The sequence below is a fragment of the Sesamum indicum genome, linkage group LG9, assembly GCF_026168435.1.
Source record: "Sesamum indicum cultivar Baizhima isolate 11 linkage group LG9, ASM2616843v1, whole genome shotgun sequence".
Lineage (NCBI taxonomy): Eukaryota > Viridiplantae > Streptophyta > Magnoliopsida > Lamiales > Pedaliaceae > Sesamum > Sesamum indicum.
The window spans coordinates 4,288,837-4,304,345 of NC_142665.1; the positions used below are offsets into that span (position 1 = coordinate 4,288,837).

The 15,509-nt window shown below is 33.5% G+C and overlaps 2 protein-coding genes across 6 annotated transcripts; one reads left to right on the forward strand and one right to left on the reverse strand.

Annotated features, from left to right (window-relative positions):
* The first annotated feature begins 999 nt into the window (after positions 1-999).
* LOC105170566 (cytochrome b5) lies at positions 1,000-3,528 on the forward strand. The gene is made up of 3 exons (XM_011091383.3): positions 1,000-1,257; positions 2,898-2,964; positions 3,068-3,528. Exons 1-3 carry the CDS (start codon positions 1,180-1,182, stop codon positions 3,319-3,321), a joined length of 399 nt encoding a protein of 132 aa, XP_011089685.2. The 5' UTR covers positions 1,000-1,179; the 3' UTR covers positions 3,322-3,528.
* A 219-nt stretch (positions 3,529-3,747) lies between these two features.
* LOC105170567 (BTB/POZ domain-containing protein At5g48800) lies at positions 3,748-9,802 on the reverse strand. 5 transcript variants are annotated; one of them, XR_016067353.1, is made up of 5 exons: positions 9,359-9,800; positions 8,238-8,304; positions 6,122-7,294; positions 5,097-5,890; positions 3,748-4,219 (listed from the first exon to the last, which is right to left on the reverse strand). XR_016067353.1 is itself a non-coding variant. In XM_011091387.3 (5 exons), the coding sequence occupies exons 1-5, from the start codon at positions 9,421-9,423 to the stop codon at positions 4,191-4,193; spliced, it is 1,812 nt and encodes a 603-aa protein (XP_011089689.1). In that variant the 5' UTR covers positions 9,424-9,802; the 3' UTR covers positions 3,748-4,190. The 5 variants fall into 5 exon arrangements, 4 of the variants coding, with proteins under 4 accessions (XP_011089689.1, XP_011089686.1, XP_011089688.1 ...); XM_011091387.3 differs by having other exon boundaries at positions 3,748-4,209; positions 5,403-5,890; positions 9,359-9,802; XM_011091384.3 differs by having other exon boundaries at positions 5,403-5,890; positions 9,359-9,802.
* Positions 9,803-15,509: the final 5,707 nt, after the last annotated feature.

A 15,509-nucleotide genomic window follows, 5' to 3' on the forward strand; every position in this document is an offset into this window, starting at 1 on the left:
CAAGCTACGTGTACAAGGGTGTGTAAAGATTTATAAAGGTGGTTTGGTCAGAGAAAAAAATTATTTGACTTGTAATAAGTCAATCAAGGACAAGTGTGGATTTTCATTTAATTTCTTTTCCTATTATCAACAAATTTTGTAAATTTTGACTAATGAAGGGATTTGTTTGTCAGATAAAAATAAATAATAGAGATATTAAATATAATTTTTTAAATTATTTGAGATTTATGTATAATTACATCAATCTCATGGGAGAATGGTGTAATTATATTGTTTTAAAGTATTAAAGATTCCGAGATGGACTCATTAAGATGTGTTGTGGGATGGATCTGAAATGGGTCTGGATTGATTTTAGCAAATTGGGTTTTTCGTTGTAAAAATTTATTCAATCTTCTGATCCATTTAATATATATATCATATATATATATAAGATAGTGTGTATATATATTAGATGAAATAGTCTTTTCAACAGAAGATCCAATTCATTGATTTCGTTCTCACTCATTTCAAAATTTTTGTTTGTGAAAACTTAAGAGGAAGGTTTAGTATTACATAAAACTAGAGGGGCAGAAATACAAATAATGCAAAGAGTTGAGAGTATATGACCACTATGTTTGTTTTCATTTTCAAATTAATTTTGCGACAAGTCAAAACATACCTAATATTTGCTATTATTCAAAAACACCTTATTTAAGTATTTTTAACTGTTTTAGCATAAATATATACATATATATACACACACATATACATAAATATATATAAAAAAGACATGATTTGACAATTAATAGTAATTTTTGTCTTCCAAACACAATATTAAACATATACTATTTATTTTAAATTATCTCTAAAAATAAATCCAAATATATATATTATCTCTAAAATACACTTATTTATCTTTATTTTTCTCTCTCTATTTCTACAAAACACTCAGAAAACGAATCAAAACATTATATACATGTTTGCATCTATTCCAACGCAGCTACATTCTTGCTATATTTGACAATTGACAGCCAACCTTTTGGATCCTCATTCCTCACCTACCCCACCTCGGACCTCACACCTTAAATCTACGATCACTCGCTTCCCAACGCCGCCCCTCGCCACACTCTCTCGCCACGCTGTTGAAAGCCCTTTTGATTCTAGTTTCGCTCGTTTCCCTTTTAATTAGGCCTCAATCAGATGTCTAAGGTTTTTACTTTGGCTGAGGTTTCTCAGCACAACACCAACAAGGACTGTTGGCTAATCATTGGTGGCAAGGTGACGGATTTATCATGGTTTCTGTTGTGAAGTTTTTACCCTTAAGATTTGATAACAGGGTTTGGTTCTATTTCATGCATGTTGATTTGTGGATCTGTCGAACATTTAGTTGCAATCAGTTCTTGAATTGAGGTTAAATGTATTTTTAAGTTGATCTTTGTTTTCTTGTTCTTCTTTAATCGATTTGGGGTGTTTGGTTCTTGAATTGAGGTTAAATGTATTTTTAGATTGATATTTGTGTTCTTGTTTAATCGATTTGGGGTGTTCGGATGTGGTAACAATCTTGTTGGAGTTGTTCTTAGTTGGTTGGATCATAGTACTGATATGATAGATTGGATCTCCACTGTGGCATCCTTAAGTGGTCTCGTTCTGGTTGCAGTTTGGAGATCTAAAAGTAGTACATTGTGATTGTTACAGAGAAAGGAAAATTGGATTCTTGGAATTTGGGTTCCATTTCGATGTCCTTAAAAAGCGGCATCTTTTGTTAATTGTGCATATGATTGTGGTATCCACTATTCTGTATTTGAAATGGGAGCTTGGATGCTGAGATCTTCGGAAAAAAAAAAAAAAACACTAGGTGACATATTTTAGTTCCACCTTCAGATTTCATTATATCACTATGGTGAGGACATCCTCATAAAAATTGTCACTTTAGTACCATTGGGATGTTGTGATTCAGTAGTGAGAAAATTTTCATGTGGCCTGGATGGGAAATAGGCAACGATCCTCGACATATTTTGAGGAATGCATATCTTGTGTCTTTGTATAGACGTAAGCTTAGGCCCCTATTATCTTGACAGCAATCTCTGGCCATTTTGAGGCTGTATAGTTGTTTCTGTTTCCCTTTTTTGTCCTTGTGTATACATGACATCTATGGAATCTTATTAGCTTATTTTCTGAGCTTTTTCTTAGACGTTCGAGTAGAATTATATGCATTTTCTCTTAATCAGGTCGTTTTCCAGGTAAAATGGTCATAACCAGCTCGAGTAAAAGCTTATAGTTTCTGTTTGGTTTTTGCTGGTTCCAATATTCCTGGTATTAACTAAGGCTATATTTGGATGAAAGGATATGAGGGAAGGGTTTTAAGTTCCTCCATAATAAGTAGATTCAAGCCATTATAATGACACAAAGAGTAACTTGAAATGATAGTTGGAGGATTTGAAATCCATATGAATTGTCGAAACAAGCTCGGTTAGTCTGTTCACATTTAATCCTTAGCTTCAAATTTATCAATTCAAACACAACCTCATTATATCTTAAGCTTGTATTAGCCTTTGACTCTATTTTTTTATTATATACATCTTCATTTAATATTTTTTCTTCTCATTTCTTCACTGTAAGCTGTGTGCAATGTCTAAGACTATAAGACTTTACATATGTTTGATAGGCAACCTATAAAGTAGAAGCAGAAAACTTGGTACTGGCCCTCTTAACTATTTTTTCCTACATCAACTGATATTGACAATTTCTATCCTATTTTGAACTCATGAAGCATCAATTTATTCTGAATCTAGAGGTGTAAAATTCCTTAATAATCATTTGTTGGGGGGATGAAAACATACATCACCAAAATTCCATGTGGAAAAAAGTGAATGATGTGACTTATCAGATTCATCCTCACCGAGAATTCTCCCCAACAGGTTTACGATGTGACTAAATTCTTGGACGACCATCCTGGTGGTGATGAAGTTTTGGTGACTGCAACAGGTAATAATACTTTGTTGTAATATGCTCAACAAAATCTAAAATTTACGATATATGACGTTCACTTTATTGTTTGTTCAACATTGTGTTGGTTCTCTGTTGTCAGGTAAGGATGCAACCGATGATTTCGAGGATGTTGGCCACAGTGCTACAGCCAGGGCAATGTTAGAGGAGTATTATGTTGGTGACATTAATTCATCGAGCATTCCTGCTAAGACAGCATCTGCCCCTCCAAAGCAGACTCAAAAGAACGAGGACGCAGGACCAGGATTCATCATTAAGCTCCTCCAGTTCTTGGTTCCCCTCATTATCCTGGGTGTGGCTGTTGGAGTTCGCTTCTATACCAAATCAGCAGCCTAAAAGTTAGCAGGTTTCTTGTGTCAAAAGCCCTGCTGTCGTCACCTTATACTAATTGGTCGTAGTAGAGTTTTTGATTTTTGTGGTAGTTGAAAATGCAATTTGTGTTTTATTTTTTAACTCTTTAAGAAACTCGACATTGCTTCTGTATTCTTCATCTTGCATGCTTAATTTGTTCAAGAAATTGATTTTCTTGATTTGTTGATTTTACTTTTCCTATCTTCTAGTCCATGATATTATTATGTATTTTTCATGAATTTGGTTGCTTTTCTGTTTTATCATGTAGTTTTCTTAATTAGTTATTGTACACTAAATTTCTTAAGGACCCATTTTAAGAGTTGTAACTTGTAATGAAATTATCCTAACCTGGGAGAAATATCCAGAGATATGATTCATCGACCATATTCAGTTCAAACACGAGGTCCTCGATAAATACGAAATTCCAACATTTGCGGAAGACTTAACCTCGATTGTACACGAATGATTTGTCAAAGTTTGATCAGAAACCTCCTATAACAAAAATGATTGAGGGGGTGGGGGTGTTCTAAATGCTCCCCCCTTTGGTTCCTCTGCACATATATTACAAGAAAATGGGAGTTTTGACAAGAATCGCAAGACAAGAAAAGAGAGGTTCAAGAAGGCAGAATAATATCCAAAAGGTGGAACATCTGCATCGATGCATTGAGGTGTTCAATGAACCAATCGCTACGAGTGGGATGACGAAGAGTTACCACAGCTCATCACATTGCTAGGCCTGATGTCTTCCAGTTTCAATGGATTTAGGTATGCCCTGAATTGGTTCTTGTACCTTGGAAAGTGTTCTTCCTTGTGCTAAGACACAATCCAGTCTTGTGAAGGCCAAAAGACAGCAGCTACAGTCCCTGGATCTTTCTGCAAAACCCTGTAACCATTATCAGAACCACAACAGCCAAAACTCACATGTGAAGTCAATGCACCAAAAGCAAGAGGCAGATACTATAGGAGACAGTCTTATGATCGTAACAACAATATTATTAAGGATCAAGAATCTTGTTGTAATGACATAAAGGACAACAGAAGTCAATACAAACTGTCATTTTACAAGTCATGGAATAAGATGTGGAGAAATCTCTGCCAGCCTCATCACCAAGAGAGTTATGATCAGCTGAGTTCAGGGTATTAGCCTAACGAGAAGTGACTGGCTATCTGTTGCAAGCCCAGAACATGTAGAGTTGCATCTGAAGCTGCTACTCAGGAAGCTGGAGGGGTTGCCCGAGTGTTCAACAGGATGATCTAGTTTACAAGGTTGATCACATATACTATATAATGACACTTTTTGTAAGACGCATTTAGTTTTCTCTCCTCCTTTAGTATCAGCTGTTCGAGGGTGTGCTTTTAGGCTTTGCTAGAGTTTACGTACTAAACCTTGTGCCAGTGGAGATCATTTTGACATTTTTCTTTGTGGAGTGGGGAATCGTGGAACATAAGGATACAGACCGGGCTTCTGAAAGAAATATGCTCTAACAGAATTTGGTGTCAAAGGTATACTATGTTATGGTCTTTTTGGAACTCAGTTTCGTTTATAAGTGAAGAAGCCAAAAAGCAAGAAAGACAGAGAGGGAGTCAATCCACCAAGAATTTATAAAAACATGATCATTTTCCCTTTAACTTTCTCCAAATGCTTGAAGAACAGGATGAGATTTTGTTAAAGTACTGGGAAAAGCCAAATAAGTACCAGAATTTTGGCATTAACTGAGACAGACAAGAAAACTAAATCAAAATCCATGTAAATGGCATACTTATGTTGGCAAGAATAGGTCCTTCTTGTGAAGGGACGCCTGTATGCTACTCATGCATTTCACTTATCTTTTGTACTTCCCTTTGGCCTTCAAACCTTTCTGTTGGTGAAGCAAATCCCAACACCTTATGTACATAGTTACTTTGAAAGAGAGAAAGGTGAAGAAAAGGGGCGAAGAATAACAAACGAAAGACTACTGATAACATACTCATAATTTACTCATCAGTAGCAATCAAGAGTTTGAAAAAACATTGAAATACCTATAAAGTATGCTTATCATGTTCTTTCCGATAGCTTAGACTCGGACCTTTGTGACTGCTTTGAGGGAGAGCTTGATTCCCGCGAAGAGCTATGGCCAAAGATATTCAGTTTGATGATCTTCTTGGAGAAGGAACTCATGAGTTTTCGAGAAGTGGACCTCTGCAAATTCCTCTTCATGTAAACGTGATCTTTCTCCAGATCGTTTAGTCTCATCCGCATTCTAGCCAGCTCAAGCTTCAAGTCCCTGTTTTCTCGCCTCAATGAAGCATAGTTGTCACGGGGAGACATCGCGGCACTTCGAGCTCCACTATTGATCCGCCATGACTGGTGCATAGGCTTTGGATCATCGTCTGGGTAGGAAGAAAACAAGGAGTTTCGAAGCCTCAACTGCTCATAATAGAGAACTTGAACTATTGATTGGAGAGGAAGGCGTTCATTTTGTGCAGCATGTGCGCCAGCTTCCTGTGATAGTTTCTGAAAATCAATCAGTTTGCACAGCTTTCTCTTATCAGCATCTGATAAGCTTTGATGAGCCTGTAGATATGAAATTGGGAGTTAGTTAACTAGTTACATCTTAGACCGTGCCTAGTTCACCATCATGCGGATAGATTGATGACAACCGGAAAACAAAGACAACGGGTGGGGTTTAATCCATTAGACACACACACAAACACAGAGTAGAAGTGGTTCTTGCTGCAATAGCATTAAGGTAACAGCAAATACGGAGTTCTTCAGCTCCTAAGAAAGAATAGGGGTGGTACTTACTTTGAGGTAAATATCAATTGCCCGATATAATCCATCATGGATGGTGCGTGCATGTGCTGGTAAAGTTTCTGCAATAGCTATGAACATGTTAAGCTTGAGGTTTGCATCAGGAGCAATCTCAGCCAAGTAACTATCGACTAGTTTAGAGACCTTGAACAATGCAGTTTGGGAGGGCGAAGGAGGACTATCAGGTTCAAAGACTGAATCGTCATCCATATCTTCATCACTATCATCTTGCTGAGAAAAGTTTACCAATATTCTGTGAACAGTGTCGACATCGAACAATGTATCTCCAGCATGGCGGAACGAAGGAATCAAAAGATCATCAAGAGTAGCTATATCTAACTGGGATCCTATCCTCCTCTCAAGATCAAGCCGACAAGAAACCGAGCAATCAAGCATCACAGCACTTCGTAGCATGCCAAAAAGAAAGGTTATAGGAACAGCAAATTTCTCAACTGGGAGGAGACTAACGATTGTCTCAACAACGAGTCTTTCTTGGCTATTTGCACCTGATAGTGGATCAACTGTGGGCTGGGTGGATTGATTCCATAAGATGGACTTCTTGATTAACTCCTTTTCTGCATAATTTACAAGCGACGCCCCAATACTTTCTGGCCTGACTCCTCTGCATTTTATTGCGGTTATGACTCTTTGATACAAGTCGATACGAAGTACTGAAAGATCTTCAATCCACCAATCTCCTTCACATTTTGGCTGCTTGCTCATGTGAAGTCTCCCTGAGCTGCTATACTCCAACCGTGAGAAACTTGAAGCAATTTGCTCCACACAAGCTTTGGAGGCTATAGCATCGATACATCGAGGGACGATGTTAAGCTCATCTGCAAGTGGAAGTAGGTTCTCACATTGTTGAAGGACTTCAACACACATTTCTAGGTTCTTGCATACAACACTCTCAAGATATTCTTCAGCTCGAGACCCAAGGTTGTTCTTTGAGTACTCTTCAGTCATTTCTAGGTAATCAGAAACACAGCACAGCTGGGCAACATTAGCAGCTGTGATCTCAAAATTGATGCCGTAGCAGAACTGGGCTGCCAGTTCAAATGACTTGGCACCTCCTGGTAGGCTAAGAAGCTCAATCCTGGATATATCTGAGTCCCTGTGTTCTGCGACCAACTTCCGTATTCGTCCACTTCGTGAGACAAGAGGGAACTGTGATTAAAAAAATACAAAGACGCTAAGAATTCTTGTAATACTAGACACTGAAGCAGCACATAAGAAATAAAAGCAATGTGGCAAAACAATCAAATTCAAGAAGTTATCAAACTTTTCTCTAAGACTTCGGTTCAATCTCTCATCATTGTTTTTTATATGAAGAATGATCCTGCCATCCTTCTCTTTTAAATACTACCGTAGGCTTGCACGTTTATTCTCCAAACTTGTTTTTCACTTGACATGAAAATCAAAGTGCATATCTCACTGCTTAATTGTTATGTGGCAGATCTTCCTTAGTGTATTTATTATACATGACTCATTGGCGACATCTCCCGGAAGGCAATCTGTTCTGCTTTATCTGCTCTGAAGTTATCTTCTTTTTATCTGATGGTATAAAGATCTTAAAGTTGTCATCTGATTTGCAATATGCCCAAATGTGGTACAAACTGAATAGGAGCACGATACTTGATGCATCACAAACTTAAGTAGCAAAAACACCTCATTTCTGTCAGCTGAGAATGACTTGCTTCATAACAAAAATGCTATTCTCTAGTTAAATATGACACAGTGTTTCTGGAGTTCTTTAGCTTATATAGTCAACCAAAAAATTCTGAATCCAGAAGCCAAAAAGTGTAACATGCAGAATGCCGGACAAATGGACGTGAAACCACTCCAGAGTATCCCAGTGATGAAGGTTTTGGAGACCTAAAACGGTTGGAGTTTTGCTCAAGTTCTGCTAATCCTCATGTCATGCCTCCTTTTACCTACTAGAAAAGTCATTGTTGCTTCCCAGTTTTCATGTGTAGAAGTGGAAATCTTAAGGCAAAATTAAACTGACCATGACTATGATCTAAACATTTTCAAGGCGGGCAACTTTCAAAAGTCAAAGATAACAGACACAGAGACTATTAATGGGAAATACAGAGATACAAAGCCTGACCTTGTGCAATGAGAATGTACCTCCGTCTACGTCAATAATTATGTCACTTGGAACATCTCGAAACACCCTATAAAAGATATCAGAATAGCAGTTAGAGAAACCATATAGGTGAAACACAGATGGAAGCCATAGCATCTGTTTAGTGCCTGTGATATCAGTGTTAAGGTGCATCAAACTTTCCGGTCAGTCCATTTCCCCTGCACCCCCCAAACAACCCAACCACAGGAAAAGAAAAGACAAAAAAAAAAAGAGACACATACAAAGAAACACTCGCCCACAAGACAAAAAGAATGTTTACATAGATCAATGTCAAAGTCATCATAAAAGACATCCTTGATGTTACAGTCTTAGTGGATACGCACTACTTTGGAATGCAAAATGTGACTTGCAAAACCACCAATGCAGGTATGCAGGCTGAGGGACAACCATTTATAACATGGATTCACATATTATTCTATAGAAAATCTTGTTTAACAACTCAGGAATACAGCTTCAAATATCTTCTGTAAGCCACGAAAGAAAGAGTTTAATATTTCTACACAGCATACCAGATCATTCTGATGCTAAGGCTTTTTCAGTTCTTGGATTTCAGTGAGAAGGACACTAAGCAAATACTATCCTCCATTCAAATGATAGTACTATATGTTTTAGCTGAGACATTTCCTTTTCCCACTAAAATCCAAGATCCAAAAATAGCTTTAAGTTCCATGATCATCTTTGAGATTTATATGTAGGCATGCTTGTCTTATGAATTGAGCCCACATATTGTTCAATAGAACTCCAAGAACACTCTCTTAGTCCCTTTATTTGAATAGTAGCAAGGAACAAGAACTGGAAACAAGTTCAAGGATGAAATTCCAGACCAAACTGCAAACTGTGTCAAGTCTATTTCATAGTAACACGTCCACAAAAAAATTAATATTTTTCGTATCAACGAACAACAGCAGCAAACAGAATTAGCATTATGAAACATAAGCCACAATCGCAATCAGTGAGCTTAGCAGAACCAACAGTCCTTCAGAACTGTATCAACAAACATTTCCAATATCAACTTGTTGAGAACTAAAACTCTTAAAAAGAGCCCAAAAAAGAACACATGACGAATCAACACTTAAACAAACCATTCACTACACCGCTGGCGCGAGCTCTTGGCCACCGGCAGCTGCTGCTGGTGATGCTTGTCCATGGCAAAGCAAAATCCAAGAGAGAAGAACTGCAAGTTCTCGGGAGAGAAAACAAGAATGTGGAGCTAATGAAACAAACTGAGGAGAGAGACAGATGTGATGCTGAGAGATGTCCCTGTTGGCCGGGTTCTTTGGCCATTTTCCTCAAACAGTTTGTGTTCAAATCATATATTGCAAAATTGTCCAAAGCTTTGGGGCCTCTCTTGTGGGTCATACCTCCAAAAAACCAACTTTATTACACTATATATATTATTTTTAATCCCAGAAAAAGCATTTTTTTGCCAAGATTTCTGCCCGTAAAGATGCCTAAATGAAGGAAAGCTCTGTGTTTGTACATGGGCTTTGTTTCTTCTGTCATGAAATTCAAGAAAAGCAGAAGAAAATAGGAAAAAATTTTCAGAGTGTATACAGAAAGAATAATAAAAGCAGAAAAAAAGCGGGAAGAAAAAAGGCCGTTGCTCTTTTTTGACAATTTACACTTTGTCCCCTAAACTAATCACAAATTCTCCCTTTTAGCCTTTAACTTTTTCTTATTGCACTCCAACCTATGAATTATCCCTTTTCTTCTTTTTCCCCCCTTTTTCCAAATTTGTGTTACCAATATGATATTTATTTATACATATATATATATATATTATTTTTAAAAATTCCAAGATGAATTGTAAAAAAATTTAAGGTTGTGAGCTGAAAAAAAACTAATGTGCTCGATATAATACAATTTATAATTATATAATATGTTAATCATCATTGTAAAATACAGTATACTTCCTTCATCCCAAATACAGTAGCTGAAAAAGTAAGAACGTCATGTGATTTTATATTATTATTCTTAAAAAGTAGTTGTCGAAAGTCAATATTTTCAAATTACTACTCAAAAATCAGAGTATCTAATAAAATCTTACTGAATACCGTACAACAATTTTAAAATATAATAATCTAAGAACAAACTAAATAAAAGATATCTCTTAATAAATTCAATTTTTAAGTCTAAGTAATTTATGATAGATATCAATATCGACGTAAAATTATCTAATCAAATTAGCCATTGTAAAAAATCATATGTAGATTAATTTATTTGATAATATGTAATTGTGTTTCTTTCTCTTATTTATTTATTTAATTTTAATATACTTAAGTATATTGAAGAAATAAAAAAGAAAAAAAGAAAACCCTCCATCTATCTAAATATTTATTGTTGGCAACAAAAAGGGTTGCTTCCTTTAACAAGAAAAAAAGGTCTAAAAAGCAAAATTCAAAAAGAAGCAATCCTCAATTAGAAAAAAATAAATAAATTGATGGTGTGATAGAGAGTGGCCACTTTGACAATACCATAAAAACATTTATTAATTATTTCACCCAACACCTTAGGGCAATAAGGTCATGTTTGGATGGTAGTAATAAAAGAAGTGGGTCCATATGTCCCAACACCTAATTATTACCCAAGGAATTAATGATAACATTTGACATCATGGTATCTTCCACCACCACCACCACCCCCTCTTCCACTCCCACATTACTTGTTCCTCTTTCATCCAACTCAAAACAAACACATCTCTCTCATCAATTAGGTCAAATGGGAAGCCAATCTTGTTGGTATGTATACACTGGTCGTCGTCTTGATACGCTGTTATAAATAAAAGTGAAATATAAATAAAAGTGAAATATATAAGCCGACATATTATATTAAAAAAATAATAAAATTAATTTATTAATTGATGCAAAATTTAAAAAGTTGAATAAGTTAACTATTTTATCAGTTAAAAGATATTTTTGGGATCAAAAAAGAAAAATTGGTACAGTGATGTCAAAACTGTTACTTTGTATCTATAGTACCTTTTGTCGTCATAATAGTATAGATTATTACAAGGCAAACGAAATCTAAGAAAGTCTGAAAATATTGATAATTGGTTTTCTTTTTGTGAGTAAACGGTATTTATAGAGGATATTTGACTAAATTTATATAAAAAATTCTATAATTTATACGCTTATTATATAAAAAATCGGATCTTGATGTACTCTTGTCTGAATAAGATAAGATTTTGAATTTCAGGAGATATTAGCAATTTCTAGTAAATACAAATAAAATTTAAGGAAGTTGTTAGAATTTTAATTTACTCTCTATTTCAAAAGAATTATCCATCATTTTGCAATGTATTACAAGATTTCAAAGAAGTCATAAATGTTAAGTCGACGAGCCCTTTAAAATTTTGGTGTCCAAGAATCTCGTAAAGCTCGAAAACATGCATATTGCATTGAGATTTTATCAGATTTGTCTATTTATAATACAAACATTTAAATACTAGAATGAATTTTAGTGTATTAAAATATTGGAAAGCACATGTACATAAGCAAGCAAACAAAATACATATATAGTAAGAAAGTTTAGAGAAAAAAAATACTAATTTATTGTGATTAAGACAAAAGAAGAATGAATGAGGTGATGAAGATGTAGAAAGAAAAGGGAGTGGAGTGGAGGACACAGCATGCCCATAATTCATAAATATGCCTACTATTATGCAATCATTCTTCTAATGCACCTCACAATATCATTCTCTTGTTGAAAAAAATTGTTTGACATGTGATAAGTAAGTTATAAGTCAATCGAGGGTATATATCAATTTTCATTCAATCTTTTTTGTTAATATCAACAAATTCAGTGAATTTTGACTAATAAAGGAATTTATATATTAGATAGAAGCAAACCTTAAGAGTATTGATTTAATTTTTCAAACCACAGAGAATCTATGTGTAATTACACCAAACTTCAAGGAATAAGAGTATAATTATCTCTTTTTTGATTAATAAATTATGTACACATGAAATGCGTATATTAAATAAAATATAAAATACGATTATGCATATAATAATATTTCGAGTTAATATGTGATATTAAAATGTGATTGAAAGACGAAATAAATAGAAGAGATATAGACAAGTTGATAAGAGAGGAAAAACACAATGATCATGGGGTGGGGGTGGGGGTGGGGGTGGGGTGTGGTAATTTGGGGGTGTCTCAATCAGTCGGTCAATGGCACGCGGATGTGTGTTGTGTTGGAGTGGAAAGGCATCCCATGTTTCAGCTCTATTTCAGCATAAAAGTCATCTTTGCTTTACCTTTTTTAAAAGGGATGATTACGTTCTTCTCATTTAAAATTTGATATAATTATATATATATATATATTTTATAATTTAAAAAATTATATTTTACGTTTCAAAGGTTTGTTTTTATTTAGTAAATAAATTTATTCATTAATCAAAATTCACTGAATTTACTGATACTAACAAAAAATTTGTATGAAAATTGATATTTACTTTTAATTGACTGATTACTGATCTATTGCAAGTCAAATAATTTACTCTTATAACGGTGAAGATATACTTCCTCACATGGTTCAAAGATATACCTTATCGCATGCATTCACACATGATAACGTATAAGGGTAATTTAGTCATAAAAATATTTATTTAATTTGCAATAAGTCAATCAGGGATTAATATATATTTTTCTTTGATTTTTTTATCAATATCAGTAAATTTAGTGAATTTTGACTAATAGAGGGACCTATTTGTTAGACGAAAGCAAACCTCACCGTTGTTAGATGTGATTTTTCAAATTATAAGGTGTCTACATGTAATTACACCAAACCTCACAGGGAGTGTAAATATCCCTTTCTTAAATAAATCCATGCAACTTTTTTTTTTCTTTTTCTTTTTCTTTGTGAGTACAAAAAAAAAATTAATTGATTTTCGGCTTGATGGGTCGGGGTGTTAACCTGTGTGAATTTACAAGAGTCCATTATAAATTATTCATAATACAGTTATTATATCCATTAAAAAAAAATAAAAGTGATTCGTTTTTATCAACTCAATCAACAAATATCGAAAAACCTGCTGTAATGTTCAGTCTTGAAATCTATTGATTATTGGAGATGATGGTTATTCCCTTTTTTCTGTAGGGTCTAGCCAAACTATTCCTTCCTCCTAATTTAGTGAAATGTTTGGGTAAGTCGTGAAAAGGTGGAGGAGCTCAACAACCCCACGAAAGCATTTCAACGCTTTTCTTGATCCGAATACAGAAAAATAGAAGTGATACTTCACAACCCCGTTAACAATATATGTATCTGTCAATAAAGCTTAGTTTAATTGGTGCAGTCGAGACTCCACAATCAACCTTAGAGGTCATAGGTTCAGACCCCACTATATGCGTGGAATGTTGTTTCCATTACTTAATAGGTGTTGTCTACTCTAATAGTAAATGGTGGGTAAATTTAATTTATTTGATATTATTGATTAGGATATGATTGTTGTAATAGTCTGTGTTTGATATTGATATTTGATAGAAATAATTATATTCGATTTATTTAAAAATATTTTCGCATATCAATTTTTGGTCCCTATGACAAATGGGATCATAAAAGAACTATGTCAAGAATCTATCATCAACATTTCATAAATAAATATAAGTCAGATTGTAAGTTTAGTCCCACCAAAAGTGTTTGGGGTGAGTTTATAATTTTTAAAAAATATTTAAGATTGAAAAATATTATAAAGCATTTGATAACATTTAAATGAAATATTTATGAAATATAAAAAAATAATATACGAGTTAATAAGTTTTTTACAAGAAATAACGAGTCACATTTAAAAAAAAGAATTTGATAAGATTGTTCAATTTTAATTATATTAATCGTAAATTATCACTATTAACATTTAAAAGTTTTATCATCTTATTTTATTTATTATATTTATTTATAAAGATAAAGTTGAATAATTAGCCGAAACTGATAAAATGAATTGATTTTACTTGTGTATAAATAAAAAAAATTGTTGATAAAAAGCCAATTAGATAAAGCGACGATTATCTTACAGAAAAAATAAATATATCTGAGGATATTTCGATCCATACACAGGTAGTGAATACAAAGATCTCCTTCTTAATAAATAGTATAAACGGATCAACTTTACCATACTATTGATAATGATATTTAATTATTTATTGAGATCATAATATATATATATATATATATATATATTAATACGGTAAATTACAACCACTTTCTTGAATTTTAGTATAATTACAAATACCTTTTTATTATTTTAAAAAGTTATAAATGCCCTTTTGATTTTAGCGTCCGTTTAACAACGAGCCAACATCCGTTAGGTTTTTCTCCAATTTTTTATGGTGAACTGGCCAAAATACCCTTTTCGATTATGAATTATAACTGTATGTATTTTTAAATTTCTTTAAAATATGTTTATAGACTAATATTCCCTCTGATTATTTATTTTACCAGCCTCAATTTTTTTCATATTTTTCAAATACTTTTTAGAAAAGAGAAAAAAAAAATCAACAATGGTAAAATAGTAATTTCTACCCACCATCTAGACGTTACATAATTTATTTTATTTGATTAGGTATTTATAATTTTTTAAATTTTTCCGAAAAAAAAAAAAATCTCCTGAACCTTGTAACTGGCAATTTGGATTGAATGTAAAAAGGGTCCATTTGAAAACATATATTGCTTTATGTATTGGGCTACATAATCTCTTCTGAGCCCATGAATATGATCCACAATGCCAAATAATATGAGTGATGTTTCAGGAAAATAGCGCGAACCCCCTGTATTATTTAAAAGGCAATAAAATATTTTGTCTTCGATGGAAATTAATCCCTGTAGAGAATGTGCATTATTTTAAAAAATACAGAAAATTTTTTACCTATAAAATTAACAGACGGGTTTTAGCTAAAATAATTAAAATATAGAGGAATTTTATATAATTTATCCTAATTTTAAAATAAGTTAGAAAAGACCATAACTTATAAACTGATGGCATCTTATTTCGGAATGTTATGTATCTATTTTTTTTTAAATGTTGGTAAATATTTTTTAATATCTTATAAATTATCAAATATCTAATTTGATCTTCAAAATATTATATATCGTAATGCAATTTGATGAATTTTTGTTAAAAATAACGCCTCATCTTTAGACGCATCGCAAGTAATCAAACAAGACAAAATTCTTTATTCTCATTTTTATTTTTATCTTAAGATGATAGGCCAAATGAGAAGATTATGTTTAAGAGT